This window comes from Buceros rhinoceros, unplaced genomic scaffold (genome assembly GCF_000710305.1).
Source record: "Buceros rhinoceros silvestris isolate BGI_N320 unplaced genomic scaffold, ASM71030v1 scaffold6617, whole genome shotgun sequence".
Lineage (NCBI taxonomy): Eukaryota > Metazoa > Chordata > Aves > Bucerotiformes > Bucerotidae > Buceros > Buceros rhinoceros.
The window spans coordinates 1-19,396 of record NW_010422677.1 but is presented as its reverse complement, the minus strand read 5'-3'; the positions used below and the strand labels follow the sequence as shown (position 1 = coordinate 19,396).

The window sequence follows — 19,396 nt, the reverse complement described above, 5'->3', positions numbered from 1 at the left end:
TTATTTGATCTGAACTGTCTCTTGTACGAAAGGTATTCTGAATGTACCAGTGCACAGCTGGTCTGACCAGCCAGGAAGTTCATGCTGCAAAGGAGTCCTTCTTGGATAAAACGTGTAATCAGGGTCATAGTTCAAGAGGCAACTCAAAGATGCCATGTAGATATCCGCAAATCTAGAGAGACGCCTTAGGAAATAAGTTGGATTCTCATCAGTTCTGAATAAGCTTCCAAACTGAGCGTTGAAGAAACTCCTGTTCATCTCCCTGTCCCCCCAAAAAAAGAAAACAAAAACAATGAACATACCTGCACGCATCTCTCTACTAGCTAACACCCAGAACCTATAAAGTGTTCTATTCTAATTCTCTTGCCATTGCACTTCAAAACACTTAAATGTTTCACGTGAGAAGTTTTCGCACTTCTGCACATATGTAGTCCAGATCTAGCAATCATGGTAGGGAACAGAAGAGCTTCACACTTCTCCCACTAAATCCAGCAATAAGTTGCTTTTGACTTCAGAAACATGACATTTCAAGGTTTCCTTTCTAGAGACTGTGAAAGAAGACTTTTGCCTTCCTTTAATCCTAATGACATCCACTTGTCCCAAAGATAAAGGACTTTTTAAAAAAAAACAACACAAAAATTTGGCTTAATGCACACAAAAAGCTTAAACACACCTTGGAATTGACTTCTGGTTTTAATCACTGCAAAGTATCATTCCCATTTCATTCACTCCCGCATTTCTGGGGAAGGCTGCTGGTGGTACAGCTGCTAGCCTTGCTAGCTGTGCACTCTGCACACCCTGCATTGGGGAATTGCTCCTTCATGATAGTAGAATTTTTTTTTTTTGAGCTTTATTATCTATCTTTGTGATGACTCCACTGCAAACTCCAGTTTCTGCATATTCTAAAAGGTTTTGTATGTAATTTGAAGAAATCATTGGAAAAAATCTGAAGTGACTTAAGTCTTTATACAGAAACATTTTTAAATCCTGCAGAAGTAAAGCTGTATAATAGCAACAATGACAGCTGAACATCAAGGGACAGGAAAACCAAGATGAGAAGTATTTGATGTGACATTACCCTTTCATGCAGAAAACTGACATCTGTTCCAGAGAAGGGGAACAGGGGAAAGAGGTTTACATACACAAATGGTCAGAGGGGAAGGAAAGCTGCACAACAGTACACAGATCATTTTAGAAGGTCTGTAACTACTAGGGCATACAAATCAGGGACAGAGAGAAATTCTAAAGAAAGCCATGGAAGACATCACATAGAACACTTAGCTACCATGAAGCATACTGTAAATTCCTCGTGTCCCATGTCCTTACCTCATTTCCTTTCTTTCCTTCTTCCATTCTTCTAAAATCATTTGTGAATCAGGATCACGGTGAACCTAGAATGTAAAGTATGGATAACAGGTAACTAAGGATGCCCTCGTATATGAGCCTTTCCATTAATAAATCCTCATTGGCTAACAGGACAAGTGCAACACTTCATAGATCAGCGTACAGAAGTTAACCACATGCATTTGAAACACCTAAAAGCAGGAATCGATCTGAGCTGACCAGTGAAGGAAAGGGACAAGATTTTAAGAAAACTCTTGTTTACGAGCCACACAAATAATTGCATTTGTTTATATACAACTGGTGAATTTTAATGAGACAGAAAGCACTTGCACTGTCAATGACCAGCATTTAGAAACTTGGCTGGATCCCCTCTGCTATACTGAGCCGATTACACGCACACAGAACAAACCTGCATGTGTTCCAGTAATCCCGTCAAGGTTTGCAGCCAGGTCATGGTTTGAATGTATTTCTCTGTGTTCATGATTTTAATCTCTGATCTTAACTCCGGAATAATCGCACCAGTGCGCCAGCCATGCTTCAGGGTCAAATCCTATTTACAAAGAATTACAAAATACAAGTATTAGTCTTAAAAAGAACTACTTTAAAGAACTGAAGAATTTTACCATTGTTTATCTCAATGGGGACTAATTTAATCACTTCTTATGTATAAGCAGAAATATTAAACAGTGGGACTTAACTGTGCCGTAAGATGACAGAATGTAATTTCAGAGTAAGCTTCAAATCCCACATTTTTAAAGAGATTCACATAAAGAACACATAAGAACATACAAATAAGCACTACTTCACTAGGTTTAGAACAAACAGTAAGAAATTCTTCTTGTAGGCGAGACCTCTGCTGCTATCAGAAGTACCTGAGGAAAACTGTGTGTTGGGGTTTTGGTATTTTGCCACACCCTCAGCTGACAGAAGGGTCCTATCATAACACCCAGATATCCACGGTCCTCCTGACAAGTACAGGACTAAGAAGGTACCATCTGTGCTCTCTCCTCCTTTGTGCCAGAGAGGATAGAGCTGTATCCTCCCTCCTTTGACCCTCAGCCTTCTGAAGTACCCAAACATACTTTTCTTTCTAGAAGCAGATTGAAGCAAAAATGTTAACATTTCTTGCTGCTGAAACATTACTACAGATTGGCAGTGGACAGTCATATCCAGGGGTTCGTAATTAATCAACTGCACTGGTTGCTTACTCTAAAGTAACAGTAAATAAGAAAATGCCTGGATAGTGGGGCTACAAACCGTAACAAGATCTCAGGAAAAAAGAAAGTTTACCATCAGTCACAGGAAGATTGCCTCCTGCATTCAAAACAGAAGTTTATTCAGCTCTTACTAATCTTGGCAGTAAATGCCACCCAAACCAGCCACATCCTGTATGTTTGGGTATCTGTGTTTGCTCTCTGTAACATCTGACACAATCAGTATGGGAACCTGGAATACAAACTCACGCATTCCTGAGCTCAGTTTGTAAGCAAGTTACATGCTACAAGTCAGGTGGAAAATATGGTTGGCCTTTTCTGACACCAATTTTCTTCACTGCAAGAAAAGCAATGTGGTTTAATTACCAACTCAAATTTTACCGTACTTAGAAATCTCTGATGAAAGCGTGTTATACTGAATAAGTGGGGAGGAAGAGAGGAAAAACTAACAAAAAGCCTCTTTTGTGAAAGTAAACTACTTACTGCCAAGTCACTGTAAATGTGATCACCAAAGTAGAGAACCTTAGAGCCCCTCCAGCCAGTAAGCTTCAGAAATTCGTACAAGTTACCCTGCGGAAACAATGGCACATACACTGTAGCAGCATGTAACTTGCACCTTCACAGGCATGAAAAGATAATTTAGGACGTCCCTACAAATATTTTCATATCAAGAATTGTGTCCTGAGTTTACATAATATGAATCCCAAGTTGTACAGGCAATTTCAGTAATACTGTCAACTTCAAGGGGTAAGTAAACTGCAGACATACAATAGCAACAATGAATTTGTACCACTTCAAGCATTACAGTAACTCTCACATACTCACTTTTTAGAAGCCTTTATTATATCTAAAGAAGCTTGAGATTCTAGGAAATCGGTTTTCAAGTTGAAATGAGTTTTTTGAAAGCATACCTGTTTGTAAATCTGACCTTTCTGCAGCTTGTGAATTTTGTCCCAAAGCAACACTCCCCTTTCATTCACCTTCCGAAACGGTCTGGAACAGAATTACATACAATCGTTACACTGTTGTAGAAATTCTGTCACTTTGTAGGAGGAAATTAAAATTTTAGTATTAAAAATCAACTTTCAAAAATTCATCTTTCAAAAGGAAACCATGCTCTCTAGCATCCAAATATTTTGTAATAGACAGAAAAAGCAAAGCTCCAGAACTTCTGCTCTCGCCAGTAAAATGCAACTTATCTATCCAGTATACCTATGACATTTATAATGGAGTTTGAGAACTAAGGCAGGGATCCCAGACAGAGAAGAAAAAATAGTATGACTATTTTGTCATTAAGAAGAGAACATAAAAAAATTTAAAATGTATAAAAATTTTGCCCAATTCCTCGGTTTTCTACAACTGAGTAACTGAAGAAAGGGGCAGAGGACTGGGGGCAAGATGGACAGCAAAGTTCTTTTTACAATTAAATGTAAAAACAGTAAAGAGAAAAAACCCCACCTCCCTCTATCTCACTTTCAAATTACAAGGACACTTAAAGGAACAGGTCTTTTTCAAATATAAGAGCAGTACATACGCATTACAAATGTATTTACTTAATCGAACAAGTCCAAATCCTCCAGACTGTCAATCTGTCCTTTAACTATCATGTATGAACAAAAAAAAAAAAAAAAAACAAAACAGAAGCAATGAAAGACATTTCCAGAGAAGGGTCCGATTCTGAAAGGCACCAAAATTTCTCAGGTTTATTAGGAAAGGAACACAATTCGACTTAACAAGCTAAGATGTTAGAAACACATTCTGTGACCTTAACTCAGCTCAGTAAACCTGTAATAGCTACTGAAAATATAAACGTAAATGTTTGGGCTCCAGAACTGGGTGTTCCTGCATTCTGTAATGACCTTAAACAGGATTCCATCAAATACAATTTCATTTTACGTTGCATCCAAATTACAATATTTCATAACATGCTCTATAGCATTCTATGGAATAAGCTGCTTGAATCATCCTTTACTGACTAAATACCCACCTTCGCTTATCATTGAAAAAGTTAGGCTTTTCAGCCTGTACAATGACCACATCAAAAAGATCTCTCCAGTCTTTGCCAACTATGAACTTCATGCCTTTGTCCCTAAAAAGGACAGAGGGACATTAACAGTTAAGCATGACAGAAGCACACTTATCTATGCCATATAATGAATTACATTCAAGAATCTTATCCTCCCCACCTTTTAAAAACGTATAGTTGAACAGCAAACAACTGTTCACTTACACAAAGCTACTGGGACTGTTCGTGATGAGAAACATCTTCTTGCCATGATCAGCCAGCTTTGCTAACACCGCACGCGTTTGTTCAGCATAGCAGATGTATTTCTCTGAGAGGATTGGGGAAAATACAGTATTAATTCAAAAAGGTTTTCAAAAGAATTTTCTCTGCATTCAATAAAGGATTCAGAACATGAGGTTATACTTAAAAAGACACTTTATACAAATAGAAATAACTCTTTCAACCTTTAAAATTAGTCTTGTATTCTTAAATAGGGAAGCCAGAAAGCTCTTTACACTGTCAGTTAAAAAAGCTTTGATAGATGACCTCATAATACTTACCAATATCTGCTTCAATTGCTCTGTACATTATTCCTTTGATGTGGACATCCCTGATTGAATCCTGTCAGGAAAGTAGCAGAAACAACTGAAGAACTGAAAAATATTTTCAAGTATAACAACCGTGCTCACTGCATAGCAGTAGTAATTTGTTCTTAGAACAATTCCTTTCTCTGAATTGCACTTTCAACTTTAGAGAAATGCTTTGTGACATTCATTATATACATGTCACCAGCAGACAAAGAGTAAGCCTGTCCTCCAAGAAACTAACTTCACACTTTTGGGAGGCACAAAATGGTACAGACCAGGGGCTGTTTTACATAACAACTTTGAAGGGCGTTCAGAAGGGTGAAGTGCGGTGAAAGACCTCTGCAAAAGCAGGGTCATCAGAGATTTCCAATGACCTTTGGAGCAGAACACATTCCTTTCCAGTTGGAAAAAAATCCCAAAGTTTAAGTCAGCCAGATTTTAGACTATGATCACTTACAAATGCCCTAGTTATTTAAAATATAAATTTATGAAGAGATGAAAGAAGCTTAATGCTTGAGCAAAGTCTCATAAAGCGCTCTGGAGGTATTTGGCAGCTCTCCTGAGACAGCTCTGCACTAGACAGCTTTGTTTAGGATAGTGGTACTGACATTTTGGTACTCACATGGGGTACGTACTAAAAATCCTCACAAAAAGGCCACTATAGGGCTTCCAAAATGTCGGTAATGCTGAGCAGTACAGAAGTTTCTACAAACACTTCAGCAAAAAAACACAAAAACTAGCCTTCTCACTCTGTAACCATAAACAGAAAGGAAAATTACTGTGGAGGTCAAAAAGTTTCTTAAAACACATCTGCTCTGCTTGGGAAAGTGAGAAATTCAACATTCAGGTGCATCATGTGCTGAACAACTACACAAGTTTAATATGTGTCAACAAGAGGCCAGGAAAAGGTTTTAGACAGAAAGACTGTGCAGACAAGCACTATCAATTTGGGCAGGACCTCCTCTGTTCTTGAACAACCATGACATAAAATTTTTAATCTACTCTTAAAAAATGGGCAAAATAGATATACCAAAAGCAAAAGACAGCAAATGATCACACGCTAGCAAAACTACAGAGGCAGTACAACTGTAGGCTCCAAACTGGAATTCTCTAGAGCCTCACTAACAGAAATTGTAAGAGAAAAGTATACATTTAACAACAATCAAAGTAAACTTTACTGAGGTACAAGAGCTTTTTCACTTTCCCTCTATCCACCCCTTAAACCTACAAAAAGAGCAACAGCACTAGAACATCAGATTTAAAACAGATTTCAAATTATTCTACATTCCTTTTCCAAGGTCTGCCCTCATTTTACTTATGTTTTTATTTTATATATTATTTTATATATATAATTACTCTGTATCAAACCTAAAGTTGAGGCATTTTGCTGCAGCTGACACAGTGGGTTGAAACTTCCTGAAGTGCTGAGAGAGAAGATGCACAAATGTTGAGGTTTACCTAAGTCTTCAAAGCTAGTACCTTGACATCTTTGTACAGGTGAATAGGCTCATAGTCTATGTTGTTTTTCAGAAAATATTCATTCACACAAGAAAGGAGTGTCATTTCTGGCAAGGAAAATATATCCATGAATTGCTTCATTGTATTTCCTTGCGAGCTCTACATGGGTGGTAAGAAAAAAAAAAGAAGAAATAAAAGGTCAGGCATTTTTCGGATTAGAACATTTTTCATTCAACTTAGTTGCAGATAATCAGCTTTTGCCATCACTGTTCACACAGCATCAGAATCTTTTTTGAACCGACAGACTTTCAACAAAATAACTCCAAAGAAAGCACTGGCTTTATTTTAAGAGTTAATCATGACTCATTACTCTTAAGAGCAGTATTTTAATCCATAAACACATAAAAGACAGTGCTCGGATAAAAGTCAGGAGAAGGACTTAGAGGCCTTCACTGCAAGTCTGCACCTCTATAAATGAGAGGCACTGAGTAACGTGATTGGGGCTGAGGTTTTGTTATTTGTTTTGGTTTAAGTGGAATACTGATCAGGACTGCAAAACAATTTACCTCCTTGAAGAGAGATAATAAAATGTTGTAAGAATCTACAATAACTGATGCAGTAAGAGAGGACAAGATTTCTAGTCTGCAAAAGCTGGATTTTCACAAAAGTAAAGAATCTCATTACACAAGAGCAAATGCAAATCAAATGCTCCAAGAAGAGAGGTAAAGCAACCAGCTCAAGACCTCACACTGGTCAAGATCACAAATACACAGAATGGTTGAGGTTGGAAGAGGCCTCTGGAGATCATCTTGTCCAACCACCCTGCTCAAGCATGGCCACTTAGAGCCAGTTGCCCAGGACGTTGTCCAGATGGCTTCTGAATCTCCATGGAGACTCCACAACATCCCTTGGCAACCAACCTGTGCCAGTGCTTAGCCACCTTCACAGTAAACAAAGCATTTTGTGATGTTCAGAGAAACCTCCTGTGTTCACCTTGTGCCCACAGCCTCTTATCCTGTCACTGTCCCTTCCAAGATCGAAGAACATAAACCTGCAGAAACCAAGGCATCCCACCGGGAATGCTAAGGCAATATTCCAAACTGCTGCAGAGACCAGATTTAGGAATTCTAAGTTCAGCTACTTAAAATAAGAACAGGTGTGAGGACAACAAAATGTTCCACAGCACACAATTTCATGTCAACATGGAATTAACATCCATAAGCAAAAGGGGCAAGATAAACTTGGTTTTTTTAACTAAAAAGACAGCATCGTTCTTCATTTGGGAAAGAGAAAGGAACCTACTAGCAAGATAAGCTTTCCCCAGAAAGTCAAATCCTAAACTTATAAAAGTTTTATCTTTTATCATTCATATTTTGCCAAATCTCCTTGACAATCTGCCAGCTTGTATGCAAGAGGTGCCTCCATACATTTACTGCTGCTCCATGAGCTAAGCCATTAGACCACCGGCAAGAAGTACACAGCTGGGGTAAGGCACCAGATATGGTTCATTTCTCAAACTTTTATCAGATTTGCTGTGCAACACTGAGCAAGTCACTTGATTTTTCTATGTTCCACTTCTCTGAATGTATGACTGGGCAAGGGAACAGTGAAAGAAGAAACTACAGTGAGTAGGAGAAAGAAAAGGTATTTGTCACTTTAGAGGTCAAACTTCACATCTAGCACTACAAGTCAACCATATATCAAGAAAATACAACTGCTAGTAAGAACAAGAGGCAGACACCACTACCCTCACCACACCCCCAACCCACCCCCCAAAAAAAAAGAAAAACTCTTTTAAAGAGCAGTTGGCAGTTTTACCTTTCCATAAAAGTCACTCATTTGTTCTAAAGGGACATGGGAACCATCATACATTGCAATGACTTCTTCGTCTGGGACAACACTGAGACCTCTGGAAAACACGATTAGCTTTAGTTCAAACGTCAGATTAAAATTTTCAAGTAATTACTGAATGAAAGTCTGACAGATTAACACTTATATCTAGAGCTTATTAAAATACTGATAATGTCATAGGAACACTTTAGTCTGTAAGGTAAAACAGCATCTTTCCTTAGAGAACAAGTAACATTTTAACAGGCTGAGGCACACAGACCACATTCCAATTTTAAGTCCTTTTTACTTTCTTAACGGGAAAAGAGCTAAGTAGTTCCCATTGAAATTATGCCTCAAGGGTTTGTAAGAAGTAGAGCTTTCAGTTTCTTAACACAAAGTAATTCCTCACTCTGCCTTTGCTTCATACAGCACTGATGATGAGATAGTGTTTAAACCAGATTATTCTGAAGCATGACCTTGAAGATTCAAGTGTAAGAAAAACACACAACCTTTAACTAAATAATAATGTCTTTTAATCTGTATCAACAGTTCAGATTCCCAAAATTTAAGATTACTTGAAGAATTGTTGACAAGTAATTAAAATATAAAAACATAACAATAAATGGGGAAGAAGGCATCATTATCTCTCCTCAAAGTTTCTGTCTCAACTCTTAAGGGATTAAAGGCTTTGTTTTGTTCTGGACTAGAATGTTTACAGTACCAAGTACCTTGCACTAAAGCATCTAAAACACTGCAGGCATGCAGGCACCCTCACTAGAGGACAGAGAAGCATTGAGGTTTTGCTTAAGATTAAAGAACACAAATGAAGACCAGATTGCCTGGTTCCTTTTTACCAAGCCTGCTTATGGTGTTTTGCAGCCTTCTAAGAGCGTTACTTCAGTGCTTCTCTTTCTTGGGTCTTACGTAGAAGTGTTGTGAACTAGTTTATTAATAAGCCTAGACCTTTCAAAGTTTAGCATCCACACCAGCTTTGCAGTGGAAGGGTATGATACATGAACTTCCTCAGGACTGCTATGGTAGCAGACTCCAATGTCAAGTAGCTCCTTTACTGCACTTCTCAATGCTCTATTAACTTTGTCATTGCTCTGTGCTACTGTTAGTAGGACTCCAGCATTCAAGTTATTATTGTGCACAAACAGGGTAGATAATACTCTGGGTTTGTAACGGAGAGTTCAGCATCACCCGTTCCACAGCGGTGAACATAAAGAAAGGCAACCAATATGTTAAACATATACCAAGTAGTATGATTGGAATTGAGGAGGACTGACTCATCACCTAGTCTGCAGACAGCTATGCCAAGCGGTATTCAAATACTGCTAAAGAACACGCTTGTGGATGAGGAGCTACTTACGCACAAATCAGGACAGAGCAATGGGCATACAAGAAATCCAGAGACAAGAGATGACTGCATAGGCAAAGCCGTAGCTTAGTTTTGACAGAAGACTCATAGTCTTTACAGAGTTCACAGTCCAGCTGTATAGCTACAAGGATTATTTTATTCTACTGACAGCATGGACAGACAGCACTAAAAGCATCACAGTTCACCTACAGCAGCACTCCCACTGCTGCTCTTGGAGATGTGCATTGTTAAGAGGGATACCAGAACTGATTACACCTCAGTGCACATGAGGCTGGACACTTGGGCAACTCCTGCTACCTTCAGCTGTGTGATTAACCTATGGATTAACATCTGGAACACAGGTAAGGTTAAAACTAAGAACTACAGATAAGCAGCAATTGACAGCAAAGCTCAGTGTTGGTATTTGTAAACAAAATTAAGAGAAAATACTGACTGAAATCACAGCTTTCATTCTTGCCCTCACATAAACTCACAAGTACCAAGTTGTGTGGCCTAGCAGTCTGTCCAGAATTACTTTAGGTGACGTGGAGAACAAGGGAGACCAGCTCTTCAACAAATCTCAACACTTCACTAGTGTTTTCTTGACCAGTCATCACATTCTGGCTTTGGATGTGCCTTTTGTACTAGGAGTTGACAGCAACTGCGATCACAGAACTGCAATCTTCTGCCTCTTCATTCTGTCCCACTTTGAGTCACAAGGCAATCCTGCTGACAGACTCGGCACCCATTCATCTTCTCATCTAGGTCACTACACAGTTCCAGTCATACCACTGTTCTTCCTGACATCATCTCAAAGCCTTCAGCCTCTTTTTTGCTCCCCTCATCCCTATATGGGTGTACAGCTACAAGGAGAAACAGCATACAGATGTAATGATATCCTGATGACCAACTGATCTACGCACCACCAACACATGCCATCCTTTTGTCCCTTCTATCAACGTTTCTTCTGGTGCTCTCACATATACATGTATCCATCCACACTAATCTTAGCATTTCTACTACATACCTCTATAGATAAACGCAGCTTTGATTACTTCACCTAGACTGTAATCTAGCAGTTTTTTTCATAGTGAAAAATGTAGAAATGCAACAGCTTTTTTAAATGAGATTTACAATCAGGGACCTTCACACTAAGTTCTCTGGTTCCTTCCCAGCCCTGCATACATGGTTCCTTGGAAAACCACAGGAACAGCTTTTTTCAGTTGACACATACAATAATTATCCTACATCGGCTTGTATAAAACACATGGCATAGTTTCATTCAGACTCTGATGATATGCACAGAACGCATTGTTTTGGTAGCTTTAGATAGCTACTGTATTGACAGCATGGGCCTAATGCTGGACCATGACATCTTATTTCCTCTCTCATTTTCCTTCCCTTCCCGCTCCCAAAGGGCATCCAGACCAACTCATAAAAGAACTGATCAACAACTACAGCTGACTCACTTACCTATCTGCCCAGCTGGCAGATTTAGTAATGAGCACATTATCATCATTTCATACTACCACACACAGCCCTCACAGTGAATCACTTCACTGCCTCTTCAATAATCACTGCATTATCTTTGGCCCCAAAAGAAAACTTTTTGTCCAATGAGTTAAGAAAAGTGCTCAGGCTTCTTGTTTAATTTAAAATCTGCTATCAAGTGCGGTGTTCATGCCAGTCGGATGTGTACTGCTTCATCACAGCAAACTGATCCATACCAAAAACTCTCCTGTCAAAGATCATATACAGTACATCTACAACACATAATGAAGCACAGCACAGATTGCCAATTTCACATCAATTCAATAAACTCAAATAGTGTCAGGCTGTGTGAACACAAAGCACTTGTGCTCTGCAAGGACAACTTGGTGATGTGTCCAAAAGCTCAGGCAAACACAGAAAGACCCCTCAAGTGTCTCTACAACCACATCAAAGTCACGCTAACAGGCATGCTGTGACAATTATTTACGGAGAGAGCTACAGCGCAGAAGTCATTGGCATATTTTTAGATGTCTTTCAGCACAATTTAACAGCCGGAAACAAAGTGAGTCAGCACTATGTGATCAACCAGCTTGCCAACTTCGCCAGCTCCGAACTGGGGAATCAGCTGTACTGTATCAGGCAATGAATGTTTGCACGTGTCTGCCTTACCCACAGAGCTGCAAAGACTTCAGCGTTCATTCACGTCTGTGTGTGTCAGGGCACTGTTCCTGACATGAACCAAAGATGTACACTAACAAATGCAACCAAGTGATTCAAAAATTAAGAGTACACATTTTTATATGAATAGGAAATAATTTTACCCACCTGTAAACTGTTCCCAGCTGAATATAATGAAAAGCATCAATCTTCATTAATAATGCCTTGCGGGGGGGGAGAAAAGTTTTTAGCACACCAACTATTTGACATGAAATCATAAAAAAAAAAAAGGCAATTTTACCTATAAACTTTATGTCCCAAGAAAGCCTGAGCACTTGCACTTCAAATCCCTTCATAGCTTCCAAAATACTTTGATCAATGGCCTTTACCTAGGGCTTGCCAAATCAAAGAAATATTGTCCAGTGACCTGTGCTAAGTCATGAAGAAATAACTTTTCCTACCAGCAGATGCCTATTTAGGTTCACCCTGTTGCACTCCGTCTTCCCCTGCCCACCACAAAAACAAAATACCCAAAACATTTTCTACTTAAGACCTATTAAAAAAAAAAAAAAAAATCAAGCTTGCTATGAAAGAGAAAAATATCAACAAAATTCTTACTTTTCTACACAGAGTGAAAGAGTTGAAAGCCTTAAAAGCCCTATTTATCTTCTTCGCCTAGGCTCTCAGCACTAACTCATCACAATGTTATTTATACATACCCGGTGCACATCATAATGAAGTCCTCTGATTGCAAAATTGGGATCATAATCATATTTTCTTATTTCTGCAGGATACTAAGAAAAGAGAGCAATGATTTGATTTTAAATCCATAATAAAAACAAATAAAAAACTGTTTCCGCAGAATTTTAAAAACCTAAGTTTTCTATGCCTCTCATTTTCGCTACTCATTAAGAGACTTTTTGATAGATTGCAGATATTCGCAGGAATGTACATACAGTGCAACACAAGTCAAATATTATTTTAAAATTCAGGGTCATTGTTTCAAATTTAAGTCAAGCACCTAAACTTGGACATTCAGGTACTCTGTAGCAATCACCTTTGAACATTAACCTGTTGTTCAAAAAAGTTATTTTAATACAGGCAGCTTTGAAAACAAACTAAATTCTACTAACTTTCTAAAATGTAACAGCTGCGCTACCTTGCACTGTGAAGTCTCCCCATGAAAGACTATTCAAACACTGTTTCCAACTCAACCTTCTAGCTAGAAACCCAAGACCACGCCCTAACTTACAGACACCTGAACTCTAATGCTTATTGCTATTGAGAGAAAAAGCAGTACAACATCATCAATATTAACGGGAGCAAAAAAAAAAATCTTTGGCATTTTCAAGAAATAAAAGTACAGCTATCTGTTTTGACTCCCTCCATGCAGATCATACTTCTGATCTTAGATTGTCGAGTTTGAAATGTAGATCCCAGGCGTTTAAAGACACAGTGCACTGAAAATAAAACACAGATGGGGAGGAAGGAAGAGGAGAATTCACAATGGCCAATGTTACCTGCAGAAGCCAGGCTCCCCTAACAGGGCCTTTCCCCCCCACAAAGATCAGATCCTAAAAGCAAGTTGGGCATTCAACACCATCAAGGTGAGTCGCTTCAGGAGACCACCACAGCAAGCCAACTATATTTACCCTGGACAGCATTTGTAACACCTCATTGTTTAGAGTTGCACCGGAATTGAAAGTCTATGTCATGTACTCTTTCCACAGGTTCTTTACAGATAGCACAGGTACATCACACCACCTATCAAGAGAGCTTTCTTCTCAGTACAAACCCATTTTCAGTCAATTTTAATTTTGTCCAGCTTTAAGCATGTTAAAATATTAAGTGCATGCCTTGGGCTAAAGGTTTTGTTCATTTCTTTTTAAAAGGTAAAATGTTCCAGTAATTTCTGACAAGACCTGAGAAAACTATCATTCTTCATTTCCCTCCCGCAGGCTACTGTGGTCTTAGACCTTGACAAATGCATCTCAGGAACATTCTCCACCTTCTCCACAACAGTCTCCGTAAGTATATGGCTAACTTACAAGCCTTCAAGGGAAAAGTAGATTATACAACTTCAACAGAAGCTCTAGCTACTTTTATAAGAAAATAAATAAGTCACAATTTCTCCACAAAGTTTTTATCTATGCTGAAGACAACTCGCTCTGCAACTGCTGTAGATTGTGGTTGTACTGAGCACAGGCACGTACAGTTAAAGAAAATAGTCCTTTCTCCTAACCTCTGAACCTTACTAACACTTCCAGAAAACATGACTGGGGCTACTGATCTGAACGAAGAGCAGCATCAAAAGCCTACAGACAGGTTGGGAAGATGTGTAGGTTTGACCGGGGAGCATGAAGCAGAAGTGGCAAGGGAGGGTATCAGGGAGGATACAGAATATGATTAATTAAAAACTACTAAGTACTGCACATGCCCCAAAGCATCCTTTCTAAAATTTCTGCACACCTGACTTTCCTACTTTAATTTATTCTACTAGAAGGCTGTCTTTTGGATGCATGCCAGTACGTAGGAGAAAACAACTGAACTTACTTTTACACACCAATAAAAGCTTTCTTACAAGCCAAAAAAAAAAAAGAAGATAAAAATTGCACTGTTTGCTTACCTCACTCTTGGTAGGGATACACATATCTGGACGGAAACAGCAATCCAGATAAAGTAGCACAAGACCCATATGTTATGAAAGGAAGAAATCCAAGAGCAAGAGTTCACATTCAACACCTGCTGCCACCTCTGAGATTAGCATTAAATTGATGTTTATTCTCTTGGACACACTTCAAAATTCCTTGCTTCCTAAACTGCATTTTGCAATTTCTGATGAATTATCTTATACTACCACGACCAAAACTGGCCATCTTTTAGTTTGACTGGGTGAGTCCTAATGGGCTATACTATCTAGAAGTTTTTTTCTAATGTTAAAGGCAAGAAAAACATTAACAGTATAAGCAGCTACAGAGATAGCATTAATAAAGACTATTATCCCTCAATGAATTCCAACAGGAGAGATAAAGTTCAATAAGCTGTCTCAAAGCATAATTACAGCTTCTTTCACTAGTATCCAAAAGATTTTAATCGAGACAAACTGGAAAGTTACTACTACTTGAATTCAATCAAAAACTAGAGACAGAGCACTGCTTGGATTTTTGTCTATAAAATTAATCTTGACTCCTACAGTAACACTGGTTTTTGCAAGAACAACGTAGATTTAATAAAGTGAATTTACACATCCCACAGAAGTTGCTACAAAGACATGCCAAAATCTTAAGTGGATCAAGCTGTGTATGCTTGTAGCGCCCCTGTAGTTTTGTTTGTTCTTCCAGGGATATTTATAGACATTTATATATAGCTCCTAACCTTTAGCTTCAAATACGGAAGTAGAATAACATTACCCATTCAGATTTAGGTTGTATAAAAAACACAAGCAGTTTTATTAATTAAGTTACTCTGTGGACTTCTTGTCTTTTGTTTTCCTGCAAGTCCTACAGTTCAACAAACTTTGCCTCTTCCAGTTCACCTTTCCTTCAATCCTTTTCCCTGCAGTACCGTGTTTCCCAGGTCACCCATCTTGCCTCTGCTTCCTAACACATGATAACTTCTTCCACGCTCTAACTACACAAAAAACAGCTCCATGCTGCTTGGCTGTCATCTGGTCACCAATGGAAACACGCTGCTTGGTAAGGCAACAGGGCAGCACTTCACCTTAAGGGGCTACTGAGCTGAACACTTACTCGGGTGTCTCTTGTATCCAGCCTCTGATAACATCACTGCACACACTGTCCCTTCAGCTAACGCAGCTCAAACACTGGACACATACGGAGCACCTCGCAAGCACACAGTGCAATCAAAGACCTCCTAAGAAGTCAGGCTAAAAATATTTCATATGGAAATTAATCACTGCAGTCACAGCAATGCTTAATACAAAGTAAAGGTAACTTTTACACTTCTTATTTATCAGGGTGACTCCAATAACTGACGATCAGGAAAAAAACAAAAAACCATACTGCCACCATCACCAAATTAAAAAATAAACCAAATGGAACTCTATTCCTTAACAGTTGTCAGATGACACTCTGCTCAAAACTACAGCTGAGAATAAGCCAGGACTTCTGTGGTTCGTATGTAGCTGTGGTACAAAATGTGTTAAGGGTGCCAAGGTAGGGCTGAGGCATGAAAAGATGAGGTATGCCCCTCTCAAACTTGTGAATAAAGAGTACAATAATTCTATTCATATTGTATTCATTTTACTTACCCGATGCTCATTAATAAGAAGATCTCGAGCAGCATTGAAGATCAGCGTGTGCAAATGTTTAGAATAAAAAACCAATGTGTAATCATAATCAAACCCATAAATTTCAATGTCTGACAGGCTCATTTCATTGTTTGAAAAAATAGCATCCGGATTCAGCATGTTATTCATAATTGAAGGAACAAACTCTGGGAAGAGGAGAGAGAAAAAAGTTACAAAAGCCTTGTAGTTTTATTTAAGTAAATATATAGAAATCCAATAGCAATTTCTAAATTTAGATGAAGGATGACGGAAGCTACCAAACTAATTCACACTAACCAGCTAATCTTTTAACAATGTGATGCTATTGAAAATGATGAGACTAACTTGTCATGGTGACTCTGTTTTTATCAGAAGCACACTTTTCTCTGTACATTTCAAGCAGGAGAGAAGATGCATTTTAGTATCCTGCCCATCAGAGAACTCCAGACCAAATATATATAAATTTTTGCTAACTCCATTAACACATTTACTTCTGCTTTTGAAAATGAACTTTGGAGTTGGAAGACAAGGATATCATCATAATTCTAGGAGCCTTGTCTTCTGCCATTATTTCACCCAGCTTCTGCCCCAGAAGCAGAACTGACATTGTTTTAATTTGGCCCTGATTTAATTTCTTTTGCCTCACCATCTCAAGGTTACCACATTGCTCAATTCAACTCAAAGAAAGTAAACTTTGTGATTGCCATACTTCCTAAACAACTGATATATACGTATTGTTATGCTTATTAACCTTTCTAGCAAAGGAAACCAAAAGCGCTCTGCTTATTCTCTACAAACAGGTACCTAGAGTGTCTAAATCATTTCCATTTTTAAGGGTATGTTTCTCTTGATACTTATTTGAAAAGTATACCAAGAAGTCAAAAGCATTTACACAGAGCCGTAACTTAGTAACTTTAGGACCAACACCTATGTCAATATCAAGACTGACTGTAGTTCTTGTTTAGAAACTTGAAAGAGCAACATTAAGAGGCTAAATGCTCCTGGGAGCAAAGAACATGAGCATGTTTTCCTTCCTTCCCACGTACTATCTTTATAATCCAGCCTTCCCCAATAGTGGAAAAAAGGGGAGCTTTCATCTCAAATCTGTGCTTGGAAGGGTGACTTTAAAGGGAATATGTTTTATTTGGTTACTTTCCACAAATAAGTCTAGCAGGAATTAGTCAAGCATATCTCAACACCTTCAGCTCTGAAGACAGATCCACTACATGCTCCACATGGGAGGAAACCACTTCAACAAGACAGGTAGGCATGGGGACTCCAGATCTGCTAGAAAGATAGTGCTCCATTTTTAAAACACTGTGGACCAACCCACAGAAAGGGAAATAACGTTTCTTTTGCAAAAGTAATGCCTTAAACTGCTGCACAGTTGACAGTCAGATACAGTAAGAAACTTACACAGATGCCCAATAACAGTGGTAATCTGAAACCAATCAACTTTTATCAGATGCAGCTATCTAAGCCTTTTTATTAAGGGAGATAAAGAGAGCAATTTCACTGCGTTTAATTCCAAGTTTCAAGTCCAGCATCTCTTTCATAAAGATAGATCCCAGGAGTTCCCTATGCTTAAGCTGACATGAAAAGCTCTATCTTTCATTTCAGAGGGTTTAACAAATTAAGCCTCTATCAAAACATTAATTCCTACTATCTCTAGTCACTGCTTACAGTAATAGAGAAGATAAATGTTATGCTCAGTTGAGGTAACAAAATAACCAAATGCCATTTGACATGCTACTATTAAGGCAAATGCTCTTACTCTATAAAAAGGGACATGAATTATTTAATGAACCTGAAGTCATAAACACCGTTTGGAGTGAACTTCCAAAATCATGTTGCGACACCCATTTCTGTATTAGTTAAAAGTATTTTTTCAAATATCAATTGTGCAGCCTTGTAAGTCAACTTTCATTTTAAAATTAAAGATATTTATTTATCTATATAAAGACATTTCAGATTTAAAAAAAATCACTTGACTAACATCTGTCTGGAAATAGACAGTATAACCACTTTGCAGCTATCGGACACTCTGGCTGGCAGAGAGCATCCCAAATGCTATAAACCTTGGGTCGAAAATTAGGACAGCTTTGTCATCTTAACACCGTAACTAAGTGAAACATCACGTACCTGAAGCCACTGGGTGACTTAGGCTTTAGAAAAACATTCAGAATTATTCTAGAAGCACTTGCCTCATCTTTCACCAACCCACACCCACTGACTGGTTTATTTTCTTTTAACATTACCCTACTCTCTAATGTCAGCTCTTAAGTATTATTAGGGCATGGTTTAGAATAAGAAAAAGTTAATTACAAAACCAGGAAAATAAAAGATTCAAAATAAAAGACATTTACTGTCGTCTTCCTATCTCTTACATCACCCTCCAGAGTCCACAGCATTCCTCCAAGATCTCTAAAACAGCTTCTTATTTCACATGTGAAATGCTTTCACTATTTTATGTTTGCAAATACTGTGTCTGCACCCAGCACAGTGAAGTTCACATTCCAGACCCTTAAGAGCAGAATAGCAATTTCCTTTTTTCTTAAGGGCAAAACATGCTACACTAAAACATTACCCATTTCCACTACAGCACAAGCTTTCCCACTTGATACAGCAGACCCACACTGCCTCTTTCGCTTTTAGCTCTCTAAAAAGATCACTTATTCAAGCCCCCTGATAATGCTCTTCTCATGAGAGCAAGGGCAGAAGCAAGCAAGCTCCAAGCAAGTGTTTGGCTCCTAACTTTTTTGCCTGGCTAGGCTTAAGAACAAGCCTTCCCAGAGTCATGAACGTATGATTACTATTTCACCCCGGCTTCAGTGCTTCACAGTATTTTAATGGAACCGCATTTTAACTTTTGGAAGAGCAGCCTATTGCAGAAAGCCTCTTCGACAGATGACCATCTTCCTGATAGTCTTTTAACATCTGCTTTTCTCACATCTCCAACGTTAGCCACTTCGCGCTGCCCAAGCTGGGCTGTGTGAAAGGCTTCTTCCCCAGGGCACTCCCGCACAGCTACAGGCGCGGTGGCTCTGGCGGGTGGTGGCCTGGCGGGCTTCTTCGGACAGGGCAAGAAAAAGGGGCCGTCCCCCTCAGGAGCGCGTGTTCCGTCTTCAGGCCCTGCCGAGCTAATGGTCTTACCCGCGCTCG

General features: G+C 38.8%; 1 protein-coding gene across 1 annotated transcript; it reads right to left on the bottom strand.

Annotated features, from left to right (window-relative positions):
- Window positions 1–16,396, bottom strand: NT5DC3 (5'-nucleotidase domain containing 3). Its single transcript, XM_010140118.1, has 13 exons — window positions 16,217–16,396; window positions 12,666–12,740; window positions 12,115–12,170; window positions 8,427–8,517; window positions 6,630–6,767; window positions 5,124–5,184; window positions 4,789–4,891; window positions 4,546–4,647; window positions 3,470–3,551; window positions 3,042–3,128; window positions 1,754–1,894; window positions 1,327–1,391; window positions 1–262 (listed from the first exon to the last, which is right to left on the bottom strand). Exons 1-13 carry the CDS (start codon window positions 16,382–16,384, stop codon window positions 1–3), a joined length of 1,431 nt encoding a protein of 476 aa, XP_010138420.1. The 5' UTR covers window positions 16,385–16,396.
- Between the last annotated feature and the right edge of the window lie 3,000 nt (window positions 16,397–19,396).